The sequence below is a fragment of the Lissotriton helveticus genome, chromosome 9 (genome assembly GCF_964261635.1).
Source record: "Lissotriton helveticus chromosome 9, aLisHel1.1, whole genome shotgun sequence".
Taxonomy (NCBI): Eukaryota; Metazoa; Chordata; class Amphibia; order Caudata; family Salamandridae; genus Lissotriton; species Lissotriton helveticus.
In genome coordinates, this window is record NC_136070.1 from 731815968 (window position 1) to 731841326 (window position 25359).

General features: G+C 42.0%; 1 protein-coding gene across 1 annotated transcript in view; it reads left to right on the top strand.

The window, feature by feature from the left end:
- LOC144781829 (endothelial PAS domain-containing protein 1-like) overlaps positions 1-25359 on the top strand; it is a 743918-nt gene that overhangs the window by 678781 nt on the left and 39778 nt on the right. Inside the window, exon 13 of the mRNA XM_078660855.1 lies at positions 17000-17117. Coding sequence (XP_078516981.1) covers positions 17000-17117 — 118 coding nt within the window. The remainder of the gene's footprint in view (positions 1-16999; positions 17118-25359) is intronic.

Here is a 25359-nt window from a genome sequence, read left to right on the forward strand (position 1 = left end):
ACTTGGGCAGACATTTATGCCAGACGTCAATATATCCCAAAGAAAACAAATACATCAACACGTTCTTCTGAGGAAAGTCTTGTTACAGACAAGGAGATATCAATACGTAGAGGTCCAGTCAATATGAACCAAGAAGGGGTTAACATCCTTACCGACAACACCAATCAGGCAACCACGAGCAGAGAAATATCTTCGTCTTTTTTGTCACAGGCACAGGAATCAGGGCAACCACCAACGGTAACAACAGAGAGAGTAGTAACAAGCGGAAAACAAGGCGAGGAAGCGGGCGGAAAAGCACTGAGAAGCGGACGGACAGTGATTTGATTATCAATATATCTTCTATGACATTGACTAAACAACAAACATCAACGCTAAATAAAGGTTTATCATTTGTTCCTACAGTTACCACCAATGAGATGGAAACAGAGGGGGCATTCTTTAGATTCATGAGATCTTTGAAACTGAGACATTATTTTGAAAATGTGGTGGAACCCACAGGAAAAAGAGGAGTTGATAACATCAAGGAATTTAGACCTAAAAGTACATTTCAGGCCCCAGTATCACATAAGATGCTCGACACATTCGAAATTATGGTCAGAAAAGATCTACAGATGTTGGATTACAAAAGAATACGACAAAACAATCTAACGAAACAGGAACAACATATCATAACCAATTTGGCTAAAGACGCATCCTTAACCATACAACCAGCAGATAAGGGAGGAGCACTAGTACTAATGGACACGGAATTTTATGATCTCAAGGTCAATGAACATGTGGCAGATCCAAATACATATCTCAAATTACCATCTGATCCTACAGAGACATTACAACACATGTTAAGTGATATATTAAAATCCGCAATAGATAATGAATGGATTGATGAGCAAACAGCAGCATACCTCACGCAGAAGAATCCTAAACGTCCGAATCTTTATATGATTCCAAAGATACATAAACATCCTACTAACCCCCCGTTCAGACCGATAGTGTCAGGGTGCGGGTCTATTTTTGACCCCCTTGGCCGCTATATTGATCATCATTTACAGCAGTTTGTGCAAGGTTGGGGTTCATACATACGGGACACGACAGACTTTTTAAACAAACTAAAGTGGATTGAAGAGGGCTTGCAACAACATTGGATAATGTGCACCATAGATGTGGTGGCACTATATACCTCCATACCACACCATGCTGGACTCGAGGCCATCGAATGGGCATTACTCAAAATGGAAAATCTTACAATGGATCAAAAACTTTTTTTGTTGCAGTTATTAAAATTTTGTTTGCACAACAGCTATTTTACATGGAAGAACGAGTATTTTGCACAACTAAACGGAACATCTATGGGCTTTGCAGGGGCGCCTGCGTATGCGAATACCTTTATGGCACAGTATGAGGCGAACAATTTGATGTCAGGAAGAGAGTGGTCACATGTAAAAATGTATAGTCGATTTATAGACGACGTGTTTTTGATTTGGGATGACACACAAGAAAATCTTGAACATTTGATAAAGTCTCTTAACCAAGTGGATAGTAGGATCCAATTCACTTACAAGATCAGTCAATCAACAATTGATTACCTGGATGTCAGAATCACAAAAACACAACATGGTTTTTCAACAGCATTATATTCGAAACCAACCGACCGTAACAGTGCACTAGCCTATACGAGTTTTCATCCTAGGAGTCTCGTCAAAAATTTACCTGTATCACAATTTATTAGGATCAAACGGATATGCTCAGATCCTCAAGAATGTCAAAATACATTGGAACGACAGGTTCAAAAATATACTGAAAGAGGCTATCCACCAGAAGTATTGGAATCTCAACTAAACAGAGTACAACTTATGAATAGACTGGATCTGTTAAAACCAAGTGTGAAGAAAAAGCATGACAAAATGGTATTTGTGACCAAATACACAACATTATCTACAAAGATCAGAGGTATAATCAACAAAAGATGGGAACTTCTATCAGAGGAACCAGACTTTCATGGTATATTTAAAGAACCTCCAGTACATGCATACACCAGAGGATTAAATTTGCGGTCAAGGCTTAAACACAAACCACCACGGGAGAATCCAGCGATATACAAAGGTACCACAAGATGTTTGAATTGCATAAATTGTAATAACGTCATCACAGGAAACACGTGCAGACATCCAACCACCGGGAAACTCATTCAGTTAAAACATACCAGTGATTGCAATGCTAGTAATGTGGTGTACGCCATCAAATGTCCCTGTGGGAAAATGTATATAGGCAAAACGGAACGCAAGGTAAAGACACGCATAACGGAACATAAGAGCCGGATCCGTAATTTGAACTTGACCTCTCCGTTAGTACTCCACTGGAGAAATGAGAAACATTCAATCTCACAATTGAGATTTTTTATCATTGAAAAAGTACCAGTAAACCAAGGGATTGACAATCAAAAGAAACTAATGCAAAGGGAACTCTACTGGATCAGGCATCTCAGAACACTAGCTCCAACAGGGCTTAATGATAAATATGATCTTTCGTGTTACCTATAAATGACTCTTAAATCTAGACTTCAAAAACATTACATCGAGAGACACAACAATTCTCATAACTCAGTCAGCCTTCAGATTACACATCATAATATGAGATCACCATATGGGTTGTTACAAGCTGTGTAACTCGTCATTATATAATGATTAAGAAGTTAATAATTCCTGTTAGCATAACCGATGGACAACAAGTGTTATGATTAGTAATATTTACTATTTCTAAAAATGTTGAACGTCTGAACATCTCATATTCACTCCACTGCTGACTTTATACACATTGTAACCTAGGATTTTTCTTTTTATCTTTTTATTATTTTCCTCACTTATATTAAGTCTCATGGAGCTTATGACTCAACAGATTAGGACTGGTAATTATTTAGCGGTTTCCATGAGCGCATTCTTAGTTTTGGAATAGAGCGTGTCCTTTACTCTTGCCAATTTCTAACATGCACCTCATGATAAAGCAACATTTCTAGATTTGACTCTACACACAATACTAACCATCATGACTATTCAAATGGAAATTTATAAATTAGGTATATCGAGCGGTTTCATTTTTTTGATATAACCAGCTCATAAAATACGGGATCATTATAACCATTTGGGTTCTAACACAAACAACCACATTAGACACACTGAAATGGTGCTTTGAGTAACCAGCATTTTGGGCTGAGTTTCGACAGTTAGTCTGTTTTCTATGTTCCTGACTCCACTCCCCAGCGGAGTTTGCGGAGTTTTAATGGCGTTTACTAACACAGCGGGGTGATCCGGTGATAGCGAGCAGAGCAGGAAAAGACACACGGAGAAATCCTTTGGCATTACAGGTACGCGATATACAGCACAAAGCTCTAATTTTTCGGCCAACAGAGAGCTCCTCTAAGAGATAGAATAAGCATATCCTTTTTTTACACCAACAGACTATTATTGCTGGTGAAGACAAGGTAAGGACCACTGGATCCTTAGTGAAAGTAAACGTATTTTTTTGTGGAGTACTGGAAGCGCTGATAGGTTTTTTCCTCTTTTTTACCACAGAGAGTTTCAAACACCGCTCATCAGGTATGTAGGCTGAGTTTTTCACAGTTAACTTTGTAAACATTAGGAGTCTAGAGCTTATGTTATAATGGTAATGTACCATTATTTACAGCATTTACAGCATTTATTTTCGAGTAAAGAAAAGCGACGATCACACACGCATAGCTGCAATAGACACAAGGTAGGATCAACTTTCACTTTCCACTAACAAACCCCCATGAATTACCTCAGAAATGATTCTTACACGTTCTTATATGTTTTTATTGCAGAATCGCCCCTGACGAAGGCACATTATGGGTGCCGAAATGCATTGGGCTCTGTTGTAAATTGATGTTAATTTATGTGAAAGTATTGAAATAATGCCAAAATTATGTACATGCTACTAATGTATAAAATATCAATGTTTATGTGATGAAGGAACAAATCATATGCTTGTGTTATGAAATTTGAAAATAACATATGAGCACATACATTGACAAACAAATCACGTTACTTGAAAGAAATAAGAGAAATAAAATGATTATTTCAAAAGCAAAAGAGTAATGAGTGATGAAGGTGCATAGCACTACGTGAACAGTGCACGATTGGGCGGGTCCAACAACCCACCATAAATCTGTGTTAGAGCCACAATTGTGCCATTGCTATCCAACATAATTACCACATCATGTCAGCCATGGGCATTATTATTATTCCAGGGAGGCCATGAATATGTGTTAGGTGGCCACAACTGTGCCAAGCATACTCACAGTCTGGTCATGATAACTGTCATTATGACATGATTAGTCCAAGGATGTCACTAGGCACCAAGGATGACACCAGGAAAGGATTTAAGGAAGAGACAACTTCTTTCAAGGAGTATCACAACGCCAGACATACATAGATGCACATATATGCATACACATGTAAACTAAATGTGCATACATACATGCACAGATCACTCCCACTGTTTGAAACAAACAAGGCCATTCATTACATGTCCCCAGCCTTTGCTCTTCTTGGGTACAGGGTTGCTAACATAATGGTGCTCACACACTTCCACTGTGTCTCTGGCAGTCCCACACTGTATGTGGCTACTCGAGGCTGGCTATTGCTGGAACTTCATTTCTGACCCATTTCTCAGATGCATTATATAACTAATAGAGAGGGGCTTACAAAGTGACAACTTTACACATTACTTTGTTAAATTGAGAGTGGAGACAGGTGGTCATGTTGCACAATCTGCACTCTGGCAGAATTTGTTTGGTTTGACTGGAGGTCACTCCAATAATGCAGAGATACGTATCACTACCTCCTTCAATATGGATAGACCCTCTACATTAAGTACTGTGCTGGGCTGCACTTCATGAAGCTACTTTCAGGGTACTGGTGCATAACTAGATGCTCCAGAGCTATGAGTTAGAGACCCCTGGCCTAGCGCCCCCAGCCCTGTCAGACAATCTATAGGACTACATCTGCTGTGCTTCGTAATGATCAGAACTCACCTTCTGCAGTGTATGCAACTCAGAGTCTACTCATGTCCAATGAGGACAAAGTTGTAGACCCCAGCAAAGCTGTTGAGCTTAGGCCGGGCATCACCCCCTTGCTAGTGTCAGTCCATTCTCCCTGTAGTTAACTAATGTGCATGGGATGTAGAGAACCCACCCTACTTCACTTCCACTCCTGTGTACTGTAAAAGGTGACTTTCAGGAACGAACGTTGAATCGGAGAAAGAATTCCAAGATGCTGGTCATGCAAAATAAAACCCTGAAAATGTAATACGAGTTAAATGCACTTCTGAACTGCTAACAAGTCTGTTTCGATTATTGAAAAATAGCTTGGCCCTTTGCAAACTTGAGAACTAAAAGCATACTTGCATTATTTGAAAATCGTGTTTTAAGGCAATGGAAGTGATAACAGTGCATTGTTTTCATCACAACTCCTAGACTCTCTCCAATCAGGTTTCCGCCAGGGCCACAGTACAGAAACTGCGATCCTACGAATAGTCGACGACTCCCTTAGGAATCCTCGACTCCGTGGAACTCCTACCTCCTGGTCCTCCTAGTCTTGTCTGCTGCATTCTACACTGTCAACGATCTGGACCACCCGTCGCACTTCTGGACAACACATGGGCTGGAGAGGCACAGTCCTCACATGGTTCACCTCTTATCTAACCAACTGCTCTCAAATTGTGAAAATGAGCAGCTTGTTTTTGAGACCAGTCAATGTTCATCAAGGGGTCCCTCAAGGCTCAATCTTCACCACAACCCTCTTTAACCCTTACCTAAAACCACTATGTGTGATTCTGAGAAACACTGGGATTCTCTTCCACCTTCATGCTGATGACACTCAAATATACATGAAAATCTCTTCCTCTGAAGGGTAAACAGACATAATATCGACTACAAAATATCGAATGGACATAATATCGAGTACAAAATATAGGCTGGACAAAATATCGAATGGACAGAATATAGACATCAAAAATATCGTTTTGAGGGTAAGTAATGTAATATCGAATTTTAAAATATAGATAGTCAAAATATCGAAGTACATAATATAGGTTAATCAAAATATTCAAATAATATCGAATTTTTTATAGTGTATTTTATGTGTTAAAAGTGTTTATTTATGTTACAATGTAGTTTAATTAATGAATTTAAAGTTATTTAAATTTTGCGTAGTTTAATTCTGTAGCGGGTTGTGGGTTTATAGGGGAATAGGGTGGGAAGTAATTTAATTATAATTAATTAAATATGTAAATGTATTTATTGGTATTAGTATATAATTAATTGTTAATTCATTTTTATTTTGTAATTATTTAAATTTTAATTGCAAATTAATTGTATTTAAATGATTAATTGATAATTATGTTAATTTATTTATTGGTATTTGTTTATAATTATTTACATTTTAATTGCAATTAATTTTATTTAATTGATTAATTGATAATTATGTTAATTTAACTAATTTAATTTCTGTAGCGGGTTGTGGGGTTCTAGGGGAATAGGGTGGGAAGTAATTTAATTATAATTAATAAAATATGTTAATTTATGTAGTTATTTATTTCTAATTAATAGTTAAATAATTGTTAATTGGTAATTAATTAACTTTTATTTGAGAATTATTTTATTAAATTGATTAATTGATAATTATGTTAATTTTACGAATGTATTTTCTGTAGTGGGTTGTGGGTTTATAGGGGAATAGGGTGGGAAGTAATTTAATTATAACTAATTACATATGTTAATTTTTTTGGTATTTATTAGATTTTAATTGTTAAGTAACTTTTTAATTACTAATTAATTAATTGTTAATTTGTAATTTATTAGCAATATTAGATAACTAATTGTAATGATCAATTTAAATTAGTATTTGTAAATAATTAATTATTATATTATATTAAATTGGTAATTACTTTTAATTAATTTTTTATAGATATTAATATATAATTATTTTTAATAATATATGAAGTATCTACTTTCCCTACTGTTGCACTCTCTGGAGTGGGAATAGTAATTGTTACCCCTACGCTATTCAACCCTTTCCCTACTGTTGCACTCTCTGGAGTGGGAATAGTAATTTTTCCCTCTACGCTATCCAACGCCTTACCTACTGTTGCACTTTCTGGAGTGGGAATAGTAATTTTTACCCCTACCCTATCCAACGCTTTCCCTACTGTTGCACTCTTTGGAGTGGGATTAGTAATTTTTACCCCTACGTTATCCAACCCTTTCCCTACTGTTGCACTTTCTGGAGTGGGAATAGTAATTTGTACCCCTACGCTATCCAACGCTTTCCCTACTGTTGCACTCTCTGGAGTGGGAATAGTAATTTGTACCCCTACGCTATCCAACGCTTTCCCTACTGTTGCACTCTCTGGAGTGGGAATAGTAATTTTTACCCCTACGCTATCCAACGCTTTCCCTACTGTTGCACTCTCTGGAGTGGGAATAGTAATTTGTACCCCTACGCTATCCAACACTTTCCCTACTGTTGCACTCTCTGAAGTGGGAATAGTAATTTTTACCTCTACGCTATCCAACGCCTTACCTACTGTTGCACTTTCTGGAGTGGGAATAGTAATTTTTACCCCTACGCTATCCAACGTTTTCCCTACTGTTGCACTCCCTGGAGTGGGAATAGTAATTTGTACCCCTACGCTATCCAACGTTTTCCCTACTGTTGCACTCTCTGGAGTGGGAATAGTAAGTTTTTACCCCTACCCTATCCAACGCTTTCCCTACTGTTGCACTCTTTGGAGTGGGATTAGTAATTTTTACCCCTACGTTATCCAACCCTTTCCCTACTGTTGCACTCTCTGGAGTGGGAATAGTAATTTGTACCCCTACGCTATCCAACGCTTTCCCTACTGTTGCACTCTCTGGAGTGGGAATAGTAATTTGTACCCCTACGCTATCCAACGCTTTCCCTACTGTTGCACTCTCTGGAGTGGGAATAGTAATTTTTACCCCTACGCTATTATTTATTTATTTATTTATTTATGTAGCTTATACAGCGCGCAGCTACCCCCGAGGGGGTGTCCCGGCGCTAGAACCAGAGCCTCAAGGGAGAAGGGGGGGAAAAGGTTGTCATCAAGAAAGGGATCACAGTCCGGAAAACAGCCAGGTTTTTAGTCTAGCCCGGAAGATGGGTTCAGACGGGCAGAACCTGAGGTCGGTTGGGAGGCAGTTCCACAGTTTAGCAGTGATTACGCTGAACCCTCTCCCGCCCATTCTGGCGCGGCGAAAGCGAGGAGAGATCAGGAGGCGTAAGTTGTTAGATCTTAGTGATCTAGCGGAATGAGATATTGACACTCGCTTTTTAAGGTAGCTGGGACCAAGGCCGTTGATAGCGCGGAAGGCGAGGGTGAGGATCTTGAACTGGATACGGCTTGCAACAGGAAGCCAGTGGAGTTCTTTGCGGTAGGCGGCAACAGACTGACGGTAGGGGATGTTTCCAATCAGTCTGGCCGCTGCGTTCTGAACGATCTGGAGCCGATCGATCAGATATTGAGGAGCGCCAGCGTAAAGGCTGTTCGCGTAATCCAGGTGAGAAGTGATGAGGGCCTGAGTGACTGTTCGGCGGGCGTCCAGGGGGAGGTAGGGGAGGATCTTCTTAATCATGCGCAGCTTCATGAAGCAGGCAGAAGTGACCTTATTGACTTGTGCTTTGCATGAAAGTGAGTCGTCGAACTGGTAACCCAGGTTGCGTTCTGAATGGACAGGGGTGGGTGCGGGGTCAAGTGCAGTCACCAAAGGGAAGGGGAAATAGGGTTTTTCTGGTTAAAAAACAGAACTTCTGTTTTATCAGCATTGAGTCTTAGGTGATTGTTTGTCATCCAGACCTGGATGTTGCCTATCCAACGCTTTCCCTACTGTTGCACTCTCTGGAGTGGGAATAGTAATTTGTACCCCTACGCTATCCAACACTTTCCCTACTGTTGCACTCTCTGAAGTGGGAATAGTAATTTTTACCTCTACGCTATCCAACGCCTTACCTACTGTTGCACTTTCTGGAGTGGGAATAGTAATTTTTACCCCTACGCTATCCAACACTTTCCCTACTGTTGCACTCCCTGGTGTGGGAATAGTAATTTGTACCCCTACGCTATCCAACGCTTTCCCTACTGTTGCACTCTCTGGAGTGGGAATAGTAATTTTTACCCCTACGCTATCCAACGCTTTCCCTACTGTTGCACTCTCTGGAGTGGGAATAGTAATTTTTACCCCCACGCTATCCAACGCTTTCCCTACTGTTGCACTCTCTGGAGTGGGAATAGTAATTTTTCCCTCTACGCTATCCAACGCCTTACCTACTGTTGCACTTTCTGGAGTGGGAATAGTACTTTTTACCCCTACCCTATCCAACGCTTTTCCTACTGTTGCACTCTTTGGAGTGGGATTAGTAATTTTTACCCCTACGCTATCCAACGCTTTCCCTACTGTTGCACTCTCTGGAGTGGAAATAGTAATTTTTACACTTCCGCTATCGTACGGTAATAATATTGGATATTATTTAATTATATTATGTTACTATATATATATGTTTTAACAAATATGATTGTAATTTTTTTTATAACTTTCATTAATATTTAATTATTATAAGGTAATTTAAGTATTTTTAAGTATATTTTAGTAATTAATTTTTAATATTAATTTAATTTAACATTGTTTTTTAATAAAGTCGATATTTTTATAAACTATATTTTTGTAAACGATATTTGTTACTCGATATTTTTGTACTTACCTGTTTGTAGATACAAAGTCGATATTCTGTCTGTCGATATTTTGACGCCGATATTTTTGCTAGTCGATATTATGTCCCTCGATATTATGTCAGTGATCCCTCTGAAGACCTAGCCCTCCTTTCAATCACGCTCCGAAAGATTCAAAATTGGATGTCTAACCATCATCTAAAACTCAACCGAACTAAAAATGAATTTCTTTTGATCTAAACTTCAAAAGCAAAAACACCATTACAGAAATAGATGGCCAACTTTCCTGCCTTGGGTGGCTGCCTCGCCATTGTCCAGAGTGCTAGATCCCTTGGAATCACCTTTGACAAGCAGCTAAACTTCCACTGCCACATCACAGCCATGGCCAAAAGTGCACAACACCAATTCAGGCAGCTATGGGGCATCAGACAATTGATCCCGGAACAAGACCTCAAAACAGTGGTGCAGTCTCTCGTTCTCTCTAGACCAGATTAAGGAATTGTCCTTCTCTCAGGCTTTCCCAAAGTTCATCTAGGCCCACTTAGAGCAATACTACACGCAGGAGCGCGACCGCTTTGTGTTAGGTCTCAAGAAATGTGACCACATATCCCCGGCTCCGCTAACCCTGTAATGGCTGCCTATAAACTTTTACAATTGATGTTGGTGCTTGCCAGGCGCAGGGTAGCGATCACTTGGATGGGACAGAGGGCTCCGGAGGTGCCCACCTGGCTTAAAGATGTTAGAGAGTGGTCCCTGGCCGAGGAAACTCACATGCAACATACTCGGAGAGACGAGAAATTGCAGGAAGATTTACTCGCCTGGTGAATCATGTGTGCTTCGGGACTGACGGAGAGGGGGGCGGTCTTCCCAGAGCGAGTCTGATGAGGCAGGTGACGAGATGTGCTCGCCAGTGGGGTCGAGATCTGATGGTGGGGGAGGGGGGACCACTAGAGTTATCTATCACTGGGAGTTGTGCTGTGCTTGGCGGCTTCCTCACAAAGTTATTTATTTGCCTGCTAGTCTGTTGTTCCTCATGTGTCCGTACCTCTCTGGATGATACCTACGTTCCTCAGTGCCATAATGAGGTTGTCGAACTGTGTACATGCGTTGTAGCGATGCCAATTGGGGGGGGGTTGTATATGTTACATAAACTGAAAAAATAAAGTAAAAAAAAACCACCCTGTAATGGCTTCCCAATGAATCTTGAGCCCCATTTTAACCCGCCTGCATTACCTACAGAGCGCTGCACTCTTCTTCATCCTCCTGTCTAAGTGAGAAGCTGTCAATCTCCGGAGCAAATAAGAGTTCAGGAAATGCCCAGTCGCTGCTCCTGGAACCACCAACCGTCAGTCAAGTACGGTACATAAGCCAGTCATTCTATGGTAGTGCCACAAGAATCTGAAATTCCTTACCTCCACCCCTTCGCCTAGCAACCTGCATAGCCACCTTCAAAAAGGATCTCAGGCTCCTCCTGTTTGAAAGACAACTGGGTTAATTCACCCTCAACCATACCCAAGTACTCTATCCCGGCGACAAACTACCTTCACTGTGTCTCCCCACCATCCCAATCGATGCTTGAACCTTGTATATCCATTGTCCAATGGCTGCATTTGTCCTGGTGGCAGCTACCGATGCAAATGTCTGAACGTAATTATTGTAACCGTAACTTGATGTACCCTTGTATTATGTTACTGTTGTAAAGCGCTCTGATGCCTTCGGACCACGTCCGCGCTATATAAAATTGCAACAAGAAAAACAATTAAAGACCTTACTGTTCTTTACGTTGTCGATGTCTGTAACTGAACAAGTAATATGTACCCTGTGCAGACCATTGCTTTGTCAAACATGCTGTATTCAATGTTAGGCATGCACGATTGCTATACCATATTTTGCAAGAGAACTGTGAGAACATTTGCTTGTTTCCATAAGTAGATGTGGGACTCAAACAGTCCTGAATTTATTATTTATTATTATTATTATATATATTATTGACATATGATGTCAGTAATTATGCATTGAAAGATGACGTCACTGAGAAATGGATGTCCCAGTCCTGAGCAGTCATTTAACAATGTAACAGATCTCGATAGTTTTGCTGATGATAAATCTATTTCGGGTATCCTAGTACGTTTAACATAAACAAACTGAATAGGAAATATTAAAAAATATCAATTACCGTTTGTATGAGGGAATGATTTAACAGGGAAGAGATTTGCGAGACCAATTCCTTCAGCCAATCCCAGAGTAATAGCCAACGTAGTGCTACTCAAAGTATCGCATATGATATTTAACCCCTTGCACGCTGATGACGGAACCGCTCCGTCATCAGCTGCGGGTGCGCTGTGCTGATGACGGAGCGGTTCCGTCATGGCCCGCTCGCCGCTCATGCGCAGTGCGAATTTCGCGCCTGCGCTGAGCGTTCTATTGAGCGGGGCGGGCCATGACGGAACCGCTCCGTCACAAACACAGCCCAACCGCGGCTGGTGACGGAGCGGTTCCGTCACCAGCATGCGGCCGCCCCGCCCCCTTAGCACTGCGGCGGAATAGCCGCCGCAGTGAAGGGGTTAAATGTCACACGTTCAGCACACCCAAAACATAGAACGGTCACACATGGTCCCACTCAAAACGTAAAACACACAAGATGATGGACGGAATGTTGCACAATGGCAAAACATTCACCCCCAGTCACAGATCTGGGTTTAATCCATCGTTATTTTGCTCACTAAGCCACCCCAGTTCAGAGATGGCCATATGCAAATCAGTCTTGACCCTGTGCCTCATGGGAACAGTCCAGCCCGAACTGCCAAGCCATGTCTTCCCTGGACCGGAATCAAGCATCTTGTGTGTTTTGCTGTTCACACTCAAAACGTGGCAGCTCTTGTAAGGTATACATTAAGGGGCTTTTTACAAGCCCCTTGTGCCGCCGGTGTTTCACTTTTGTGATGCACCGGTGGCACAACCTGCTGCCCCATATTTACAAGCAACACTATGCTTGAAAGGGTCGCGTCATGGGTGTTGCTGTGGGTGTTCCCCCACAACACCCAGGGATTCTGCCGCATATCCAGATTTATGCGAAATCGTAAACCTGGAAATGCTTCAGAATGCTACGCCTCCCAGGGGAGGCATAGGGAGGTGCAACATGTAGAAATGTTTTCATTTCTCCTCGTGGTTGTCCCCTTTCTATGCGTTGCATTCTGCAGCACACATAGGAAGAGAATATCATCTATTGTGGTAGTTTTTGTGCAGGTAGGTGTCCCTTCCTGCAGAAACCAATCATCCCAGTGACGCAGCCACCCTTGCACCATGGTGCACGGGTGCCTGCGTCGGCGCATGGCAGCGAATTGTGCGCCAGTGCAGGGGAAAGCAAAGGGAACGCCCTGCTGCATTAATTCCTAGTAAATAAGGCCCTAAGTCTGCAGTGATGGGTTTCACTAAGGGTCGCTTGCTAACTGTATTCCCTTGAAGGTGAGGCACAAGATTGGACAACGGCCATACCATGAAAATTGAAGGGATGGCTGGTTGAGATAGTTTAACCCATGCATTAGACAAAAATCTAATGAGTGCCATATATTATCTGCTGGGCTTTTAATGATGTAGAGGAAATTGAGGTAATTACTCGGTGTCAGGGCTTCTTTTCACATATTCATCAGGGTTGCCTCTGGGTAAACTGAAATTGACCTGCAGCAGAAGTGTATGGGTGGAACCGGAAATGGAAGGGAGAGCAATGAGCAGTAGAGGGATTTAATGTGTTGCGTGGTAGTTTAGAAGGCATAGTAGATTGTGCTTCAGTAGCACTTCAGTAAAATACATAACCATAGAACATGGCTGGTGCTACAATATGGCCTTTACAGGTACCTACCTCGCTGCGACTCTAGAAGAGGGTACAGAATTTCAACAAATGGTCTCAAAGATTACATTTTTCCTAGGTAATGAGAGCCAAGATGGCAAACTGTCCTATTGCCTAGGGTTTAGAAAATTAATGTTCCTGAGTTTTCTGGAAAGTGGTGATACTGTGATGAGAAATGTTGTGAAATTTCTGTTAGAGGTCATTCTTAGGAACAAACAATAAAAAACAATAATCTAAGATTAGGTGGTTGGTAGTTGACCTGACTTCATACTCAAACTATCTCTTCCACATTCATTTACATGAGGTGATTCCACCACTTCATACAGATACGTTGCTGGCCCTTTATAAAATTTACTTCCCACTCCTGATCAACCCCTTTAAGGGCTATTAAAGAACAAAGCACAACAAAAATGATGAGAAGACTCAGAGAGTTGTAAAATCGGAAAGGGCTTCTAGTCATCCAATTTCCAACATGCGTGTTGAGTTCTCTAAGAACATACAATCTTTGTAGGCTGAAAACTCGGATATTCCCCAAGGTCAGATACCTCGCACCCAAGAGAGAATTTGGTCCAAACTCTCCCTTGAGAAGTGGATTCAAGAATTAGAACAAACCGCTCCCCGCGCTATCCCTGACCCCTTGAAAGCTGACACGAATCTTACCAACTGGATAACCACCAGCCTGGACTCAGTAGCACCCAAGAAAAATCTGAAGAAAAAAAGTAAAATCTTTAAATCCCCTTGGTACTCCCTAGAATTGAAGAACCTAAGAAAAATTTGTAAAACTCTGGAACGGAGATGGAGAAGAGACTGGGACCCCCTCAAAAGAGAAAAATATAAAACATCCATGAGAACCTATAAGTTGGCACGGAAAACTGCCCAAGCCTCTTTCTTCGAAGAGAAAATTAGATCCGCTGCCAATTCATCTCGAGAGACCTTCAAGATAGTAAAAGAATTGCTCAAAATACCAAATCCCCCGCCACTGCAGGAACCCACGGCCACTAGATGCAACCAAGTGGCAGCTTTCTTTGAGAGCAAAATAACAAACATCCTGCAATCCCTCCCGCCAAAATCTGTCAGTGACGCCCCCAGGGATCATACGCCCGCAACCCGAGGCCCTACCCTAGACATCTTCAATCAGATATCTAACGAAGACTTCTTGAAAGCTCTAACAGCTATGAAAAGTGGTTCTCCAAACGACCCAGCCCCAATTCACATTCTCCAACAAGTGGGACCTACCATCTCGCCTCTAGCCACTGAACTTATCAATGTCTCATTTGACCAAGGAGTGGTCCCCCCTAGCTGGAAACATGCAGTGGTTAGAGCACTGCAGAAGAAACCCGGACCTGACCCTCACGACCTCACAAACCTCAGACCAATTTCTCTGCTGCCGGGCCTGAGTAAAATTGCAGAGAAGGCCGTAAATCAACAACTCTCTGCCTTCTTAGAAACGAATAACCTTCTCCGCCCCTCGCAAACAGGGTTCCGCCCGGGTCAGGGGACTGAGACCGCCCTTCTCACAGTGGTCGAAGAAGCAAGGTGCATCTTGGATTCAGGGGGATCTGCTTTACTGATCCTCCTGGATCTAAGTGCAGCTTTCGACACTGTGGACCATGATATCCTGATCCAACGTCTCTTCAACCTAGGGGTGAGAGGCACTGCATTGCGTTGGCTCACATCCTTCCTGAAGGACAGAACCTTTCAGGTCTGTGAAGGAAACGCACGATCCGAATCTTTCCCCCTCCAGTGTGGGGTTCCTCAGGGCTCTTCACTGAGCCCTACCTTATTTAACGTTTATATGGCCCCCCTGGAGGATATTGTCACCCCCTTTGGGATTAAAGCCATCACATATGCTGACGACACACAAATGATCGTCTCATTCTCACTGGAAAAAGACAAAATCAGGAAACTGCATGACTGCCTTGCAGGAATTTATAACTGGATGTGCGACTCGCGACTCAAACTAAATGGCACAAAAACGGAGCTCATGCTCCTAGGTCATCAAACAACATCCCTTCCCCCCTCTATATGGCCACAATGTCTAGGAACCCTTCCACATCCAAAAAAAGAACTCAAAAGCTTAGGGTTCTGGCTGGAGCAAGACCTCTCCATGAAAACACAGGCCAAAAAAATGGCTGGCACCTGTGTAGGCCTACTTCGTTCTGCCCGGAAGATTCTCCCCCTTCTCCCGAAACAGTCCCAAAAGCTGCTCACTCAAGGTCTCATCTTGTCCAGATTGGACTACAGCAATGCCCTGTTCCTGGCTGCGCCTGAATATACTATAAACATTCTCCAGCGCACCCAAAACGCTGCAGCAAGGCTGTTAACAGGCACCACCCGGAGAGCATCAGCAAAACCATCACTCAGAACCCTTCACTGGTTGCCTATCCGGGAAAGGATCAAATTCAAGGCTCTGTGCATCACTCACAGATCCTTACAGGGTAAAGGACCCCCAATGCTAAGGACAACACTCTATCCCTATAAAACTATTAGGTCCCTGCGCTCTTCCCAAGGCAACTTGGCCACCGTCCATAGAGTCAGAAAGGCCCGTACTGGAGGACGACGTTTCTCTGTCACGGCGGCTACTCTGTGGAACTCCCTGCCAGCACCGTTGCGATTCGAACCGAACCACATGAAGTTTCGCAAACTTCTTAAAACACACCTTTACCCACAATAACTAATTGAAATGTATTCTCCCACTCCCCCTGCCCTCCTCAGTTCCTCACTGCATCCTCAGCGCTGGGACGCTCCCGGGCAACCACGCGCTTTATAAATCCTTTTTCATTCATTTCATTCATTCAAAACATGATCGACAATGCTCTAGTCCCATCAAATTTCAGAGGTAACAGCTTTCTAGGGAATATTTTTATTTTATAGACATCCCTGCCCCCATTTAGTATATAGTTCACTATGCCCAGGTACTTCCTTTTCACCTCACTAATAAGCCCCAAAAGGTTCGACACTTAAGGTTTGATTTTGTTCCTGTTTAGACTAGACATTGCCGTCAATTTCAATTTGGACTGATCCTTTTGGGGTAGGAGCCAAGGACAAATTGCATATAGAAAGAAATTCTCCTAGGGTATAATTACCAGTTAAGGAGACTGATTCATGCATTTACAGCCAACACTTGTGTCCACCTATGGTATAAAACGTCAGTATGCTGGTTGAGGCTTTTGAAGAATGTTGCGTCTTATAAATGTCAAAAATAAAAATAAATGTACAACTTTACGGTGCACCACAGTAAATACAAAACAAGTTCATACAATAAGTGCTAAAGAATTCCAGCTGGGCAGCAAGTACTTAGCTTTGAGCAATCTACAAATCTTGTTCACAAATCACTTTTTAAAATGGCGTAAATGCATGTATTCACAATTCTGTCTCTGATTTATAAAACAGAATTGAAAACATGGGGGAGTCAAGACTGAGGGAAAAGGTCTCTTCTGCACAGCACTATTCCATCAGCCTGAAACGGAAGCTGGACTTGGAACTTCCTGAACAATCACAGGCCTTTGAGGTAAGTCATGAAGTAGCCAGTTTCTCTCCCTTCAGAAATGCCCCAAACCCCCTTATGTCTGCACTTTACTTTACTCACACTTATGAGTAACAGGACATCCCTACATACTATCCTTCGTAATCACCTCCTCGCCCTATGTGGCAGGCATTGGTTTCTACTTTGGTGTACTGCTTTGAGGTTCTGTGGAAAAGAGGTGATGCTTGTGTTGCTGAGTTCAGCTTACAGTATTGTTTGTTGTTGTAAAATAGATAGAAGATCCCAGGATTGGGCCAATGATGAAGGTCATTGGAACCACTGTGTGACACACAAGCAGGATTTACTGTGATTTAGTGTGTTTTGGATGTCACTAATCATCATGCCATTATATTAATTTGGCACTACATCGAACGGGCTGCTATTAACAAAGCCACTACATCACATTTGTTCAATACAAGCAAAAGGGACATGTTCTAAAAGATGTCGTAAAATGGTGTGACAATACAGTAGTGGTAATTAGCAACCGAGGGCCAAATTTATCAAAGAACATGCAACGCAAAGCAGCAAGTCACCTGGCTGCGCTGTGTGAAAGGGAAAAGGCAGGAATGTGCCCTATTTACCATTATATGGTTCACAGCAGTTCTTTCCTAGCACTGGTGCACTTTTGGCTGCTTAGTGCACAATTGCAGGCAAGATTGTTTGTGCGCAGGTAGGGGTACCTTCCTGCACAAAAACAATCCTCAGAGGCATTTTCCTCTTTCTGGCTGTTAGACAGAGGAAACAAGGAGGAGAAATGAATATATTTTGCCTTGTTGCACCTCTGGTGGGAAGGCTTAGCATTCTGATGCAGTCTCAGGTCTACCAATGTTGGTAAATCTGGGAATGTGTCAGAATCCATGGGTGGTTGTGTGGGAACACCCAAGCTCCACCCATGGAACGCTTCTTTGCAGCAGAGTTCCACAAGGCAGCGATTTGTGCTGCTTTGCTTTACTCTAGATTTATCAAGTTAGTCAGGACCACGCAAGGTGGCCTTGCGTGGCTTGATAAATCTCATTTAGGTTTTGCGTCGCCCTTGCGTCCCCTTGCGTGGCATAAGGGCAATACAAACCTTGATAAAATATGGCACATATTATTTATTGTGGTTTTTCACTCCAGAAATATTTCCCCCTTATGTATATATTTAATGAGGAGCCGTTACAGAAGTGGATCTGGATGCCTGTAAGGGACATCAAGCATCCAGATTCAGCACCAGATTTTGTAATGCTAAAGGACATGAGAGGGGAGTCAGAGAGGGGCATAAAAGGAAGCAACTCCCTTTCCGTTGATTTATTGCAGAGGGATAGGAGTATTATCAAATTAAAGTAATGCAACTATGAGTAAAAACATGCCTGGGTGAATGATGGAGGTTGTGTCATGAGTCACAGGATTTGACTACAAAACCGACCTGCTGGCAAAAAGAACCAGTCACATCAAAACAAACAGATTAAACATATGGGAAATGATAAGCTACCAATGCAACTCATTGATTTTCTTGAATGTGTTTGATTTAGTCCTATTTCCTTTGTGTACGAATACATATAAAGAGGTATCATTCAAATATTTACATTCTGCATACAGATTGAAGAAACATATCACAAATACCAAATAACAATCACAATATCATTATAATTAACAATAAATATTGCCTCTGCATTGTAAGATTAATAAAAGTAAATGGGAAACCCAATTAACCCTTGACGGCTTGGGCAAACAAATATTGGCGGGTAAATGAGCCTACAAGGGATTTGTTGGATTAAATATTTGTGTAATTACTGCATTCAATGTTAGCAAGCTCTATCAAAGTAGTTTGCAATTCAAATTTCCAAAAACAAATTTCAATTATTTACATATAAACAAATTTTATATTCCTTGAATTTCATGAATAAAAAGGGGTACAAGATCATACAAAAACACAGGACAACCACAAGTTACAGTTATATATATCCTTCTTTGTTACAATTGTGAACACCTTTTCTAGATATAAATATTAAAGAAGGCGCGTGTTCATCACATCAATCAACAATCAAATATTGTAGTTCGAATAATGAAATCTCAATGCCAGCTTCCTGTTTTATTTCTTTATTGGCCAGAAATATTCCCAAAATGTTCAAATGTTTCGTAATCCAAAATCAAACAAAACAGTATTGAATTGTACAGCCTACGCGTTTCGTCCCCCTTGGGACATCATCAGGGCTGTGAAGTAAAAAAACATGATATCACAATCCAATCCATAGGAAATATTAACAACAATATTCCTACAAAAAATATATAAGTTTGGGCCAATATTAATTAATCTAACAATAATGCAAAAAAAACTGCCTATTTAACACTCTACAATCTTGGAAAGAAATACCTATATACAACATTAAGCACTCTAAGCTTATATAAGACACAAAAATTGCAAAAAAGAACTCCCATTATTATACACCCTATATCCGATCAATTTCTCCCACCACATTTTTGCTTTGTGTTCTAATCAGGCATATTGATTATCATCTGTCCTGTTATTGTTTCAAACCGCTGTACTTGATAGACCCATCGCAATGACTGAGCTGTTCATTGAACATTCCTCCTCTAGTGTAAACGCATATTCATGCCTAGCACCCTGCTGCTCCTACATTTATCCCCTGTACCTTGGAACATCACTCTCAATAACTAAAAAGATTTATTAAGCGTACCTCCTGTATTGTAAACAATCGAAATATCTGGGGAATACTGTAACTTGTTCTGTGATCCTTTCTAGGCGGCAAAATTGCCTTCCTCTCCGAATATCGCGTGAAAACACAATTTCACATCACTGAAAACTCCATTTATTAGTTAATTCTTCCCGCATTAACCTCCTTCTCTCAAACATCTAAAAGTAAGGCCTCTCACCTCAAACGATCAAACGTAATTCTATCTTAACCTCGTATTTTCAGACGATATTGCATAGTCTCCAATAGTTTTCTGATGTGCCAAAAACCAGTACAAAAAATAGGTGTAATACATATTAATTACATCACCAAAATTATCTCCTATTCCAATTTATTTAATTAATCTCCTTTTCAAAATGCTCACCTATGTCCGGGTTATTCTAGCCCATCTGTTAGAATCGTCTCCAACCGCAAAATATTGCTCTGTGTTTATGCATGATCCAAATCTGAGTCTAAAAACATATATAATGAAAATATATATATATATTGGGTCTCCTCTCTTCTTCTGCGCCGTCGGTATCCGTGATTGGGCTCCAGGCGAGAGAAAGCTGAGATTGTTTCATATATATATATATATATATATATATATATATATATATATATATATATATATATTCACTGAAAAAACCATAGGTTATAGACCATATATAGTTAGGAATTAGCATTTACAAAGCCTTGAAAATTCACTGAAAAAAACATAGGTTATAGACCATATATAGTTAGGAATTAGCATTTAAAAAACCTTATTTTACTCACACAAAACCATTGAAATTCCATATATAGTTAGTTGCACTAACTATATATCGCGCACCCGCAATCCACTGCTGATGATGTCACATATTACATCATTCATGACATGGTCAGTGACATCACTGATGACATCACTGATGACATCTCAAATGACATCACTGATGACATCACTGATGACATCTCATTTGACATCAATGACCACATCACTGATGATATCATTCATGTGACAATACAATGCATCTCCTCACATTTTAATATAACCTCTGTTACACCCAGTGTTAAATACAGAGTATAATTTTTGAAACCATTGACACACCAATACTAGTTACTACATACGCACTCACTGATTCCTACGTCTACACACACATTCACTCATTCACCCATACAATCATTCATACATACAATCACTCATCTTTACAACACTATCATATGCACTCATACACCTATACAGACACTCACACTCTGCCACTCATCCATGGAGTTACTCACACACCTAGTCAGTCCTGTAAAGAATCAATCACACTTCCATTTTCTAATCTATACAGTTAAACATAGAGCACCTTACATTTTCAAACATATACTAACACATACTTACTCTCTTATACAATCATTGATACAAGTACACATTGATCTGCACAGAGTCACACACCTCCCAGCCAGCCACACACACACTCAGTCTCCCATACAAATACTTGGGCAATCAATCAATAACCCATATAGTTACTCATATAGCTACTGATCAACACATGCAGCAGTTTACAGAACAACAGACATAATGATGCACAAATTAAGACAGTTTAGTCACTAACCCATGCACTCAGTGAGACACATTTAATCACTCACTCATACATTCAGTCATGCACCTACTAAATCCTTCGTCCAGACACTTATACATCCACTCATTCTTCAATATGTAAGACATATTTTAACTTTACAGAAACATACAGTCACTGGATGTTGTCATCAGTGATGTCATCAGTGATGTCATTTGAGATGTCATCAGTGATGTCATCAGTGATGTCACTGACCATGTCATGAATGATGTAATATGTGACATCATCAGCAGTGGATTGCGGGTGCGCGATATATAGTTAGTGTAACTAACTATATATGGAATTTCAATGGTTTTGTGTGAGTAAAATAAGGTTTTTTAAATGCTAATTCCTAACTATATATGGTCTATAACCTATGTTTTTTTCAGTGAATTTTCAAGGTTTTGTAAATGCTAATTCCTAACTATATATGGTCTATAACCTATGGTTTTTTCAGTGAATTTCAATGGTTTTTTAATAGCAAATATCAAAAGCTTTTTTGTGGAAAATGACTAAAATTAGGTATACATAAGCGGCGTTCATTTATGTTCACCACAGCCACTGTTGAAAGTAAAGTGAAAGTCGCGAAACAGTGGCCACGCCATCTAGTCCCTTTTAGGCCCCATCATGCACGTAAGTGACAGCCATTTTGTGTGTCATGGCCTCTCTGCCCACTGCCAATAGCCTATGATCGTTCGGAATTGGTTCTCTTTGGGTGATTCTCTATTCACAAATAAGCACAGAGTCGCAATACTCTGTATAGTCTTTGCGGATAGTGAAGGATAGGTAGTGCAGACTTTTGTCCCCTTTGTAACCCGTCATGCCTATCTCTGCCCCGTTTTTTGGTAGTTGGTTCAACCCGGACCGTTTCTTAGAGGTACATCATCCGACTCCACCGGAGGACACCCCTAATAAAAAGGACATATATATAAAATGCGGACTAGCCGCTGTATCGTGCTAGCAAACTATAACATAAAAATCGTTAGAAAAAACAAAAGGAATCGAGCAAAATCAGTAGGCCACTGATGGGATCACTTTTTGACCTCGCTAAAATAGAAACATTAGGAACAACCCCTCATGAGAAATATGAAACTAGTGAGAGGAACCGAGCTCGACGCCATGATGTCTGCAAGACAGCTCGGCTCCGCCGCCCACCCCGCCCAAAATAACGACAAACCCTATGCAAATATTATAAATATATACAACACACCAGCAAAGTAACAGGGTAAAACGTTTTATTAAATAACTATTTACATGGCAGCCTGCTGCAACATCGATCCAAATGCATGACGCTGTTCCTGTCCCTCCTTGTGCAGCAGGTCCGCGGCTACGCCCATCCGGAAGACGAGGCCCCCGGCATGTATAGGGCGGGGCCTTGCTGGCAGCCATCGGCCGAAGAGGTCGTTGGGTGGATGGCCCGGAAGCACCACGGCCACGATGTTGTTGTACTGGCCTTCCCATTCGTCCACCCTGAGGTGGCATCTAGCGAGCCACGGGTGGGGGGGGGTGAATGCCTTGCTGATGACCCCCCCCCTCTTATTGCCTGGTCCGACCATCACATATACCTGCGCCAGGAGACGGCGTGGGGTGCACTGGGAGGGAGAGGCGGCGCGAACGAGCCTCCCCCACCTCCCCAGGTGGAGGTTCCTCAGCTGCACCCCAGCGCTTCACTCGGCCAGCTGAGTTGCGCCCGCTCTTGCGGCACAGTGCCTCGCTCGGCCAGCTGAGTCTCACCCGCTCTTGCGGCACAGTGCCTCACTCGGCCGGTTGAGTTTCGCCTGCTCTTGCGGCTACAGCGTCTCACCCGCCATCCAGCTGAATTGCACCCACTCTTGCGGTACAGCGACAGGCGGCTGCCACGGAGCTCACGAAATGGCGGTCGGCTCCACAGACTTGGGCCTGGCCTGCAAGGATGGCTCTGGGCAACCCTGGAACTCGGACGCTTGACTGCTAGGGCATGGGCCCCATTCCCGAAAGCGTCCCCTCAGCCTTGAAGATTCTACAAGAGTCACCGGGGCCCCCGACTCCCGCAGGCTTCCGGTGGGGAGCGACTGCCATGATTGCTCGCGGAATGGCCACGACTTAGCCACGGGATGGTGGTGCTCTCATGCTGACGCCAGCTTCAGTCTGAAACATCCAGAAACACTGTAGACTAACAATTCGATCAGTTCCGGTGGAGCCCCAACGTGACCCGGTAGGGAAGAACTTGCCCTCCCCTCTTTGACTGATGGTTCTTGTTGCCTGTCCCTTCTGTTGTCATTTAACGGAACTTTTTGGACTACTGAAAGGGGTTCTGGTCCGACCGCTGGTTGGTGGAGACATTTTGACTATATTCTGGACCTGCCCGGCCTCGCCCAAAATGGCGCCGGTATAAATGAGACTCGCAACTCCTTGATGTGTACTGGTTGCTCAGCCTTGATATCACGAGATATGTAAGCAGTTTTGGAGCACATGGCGGGCGGGGACGGGTACTGATTGAACATTTGGACATCCCTATTGATATTAAGTTCTGATGTATTATTGATTACTGTACTATTGAAAGTTCGAATTAACGTTACTCATGGTACTTGCCCGCAAATGTATATCTAGATAATTTCATTGTAACTGGTCCTGTCGTACTTTGATTATAAAATTAACGTCCACCGATTCCGCAACTGTTAGACACCTTAATTCCTGCAACCTAATGGCCCGCCCGTTGCGTTTTTCTACAGTGTAAATGTCCCGTCATCATATACGATTCCAGTTTGCTCCGTGGCCGGCCCACGTGGTTGTAGGCCCGTATTTGTATACTGACATTTTTGCAATAAAGAGTTTTCGAAGGAAGTATGGAATCAGCGTCATAACAATCGTCTAGGTTGGTAGGGTTTTTGAATAATGGCTGTTATTCCCAAACAATAGAAGACAGATAATGCAGACCCTTTGCCTGAATTTTGGATTGATTGAAATTTGTATCCGTCACACCTGCCCTTTTTCCAGAATTGTTAGAAAATGGTCGACCGTAGCTTAAGGTATCTGCCGAATGTAAGGTGTGGTATTTTGTCCCATAAAATACGACTAATTGAGAAACAAATACACGAAGAGGGAACTCGAATTTAGAGACAAACAAAATGAAAAATGTTTTGGCATCATAAGAAGGGGAGGATATGTTACACAGAAAAATAATGCGAAAGGGATAGCCAAGATCTGTTGTATCACACGTTCCTGCAGCTAGTCTGATACATGGTAAGTAGAAGCTTTTTCGTGTTTGCGCGCGCTGACATGCTCTGAATGCTGTATCCCCCCCTTTCTTTTCTCCTCTGTAGGTTACATCGGAGTTCCGACTGAAGAATGGAGTGGACATGGACCGCACCGTGCTCCATGTAGGGAAAGACATAGACAAGCGCTGTGAGATATTGCATGGAGTGCAGACCATCACTGGGAACGTGAAAAATTGTACGGTGTGACTGTGCGTACGTGCCCTGATTGTATGGTATGAATGTGTATGTATTCCATATGCCCGGGTCGTTGGAGAGAACGTCTTTTGTATGACTGAAATGCTGGTCTACCGATCAAGGGGATGGGGAAATAAGCCCGAATATGGTAACTCCTCGTCTGAAGAAACAACTCTCCCTCAGTCCAGGAGTTGGGGATATTGGCATGTTTTAGATTCACCACATAAAAAAATAAGAAGTGTACCACTGAACGCCCGAGCGATACCCCTCCTCTGTCCCGGTTTTTGATCACCGCCTGCCCAGAGGTTGGAAGGCTCCACCGTGAGTATAAGCACGACTGGACTAATGTCCGACCGGAAAAAGAGGAGTAAGTATTTTTTTGAAATGAGGCCTCCAACAAAATTGCCAGAAAGGGAGGGGAGTGAAAAGTCCGACCCCCCCCCAAAAGAATTACGGACAATACTGAAAATACGCAGCACGCATAGAAAAAGGAAAGGAAAAGAAAGGTCCCCTTACCCAAAATAGCTCTGTGTCTTCGTCT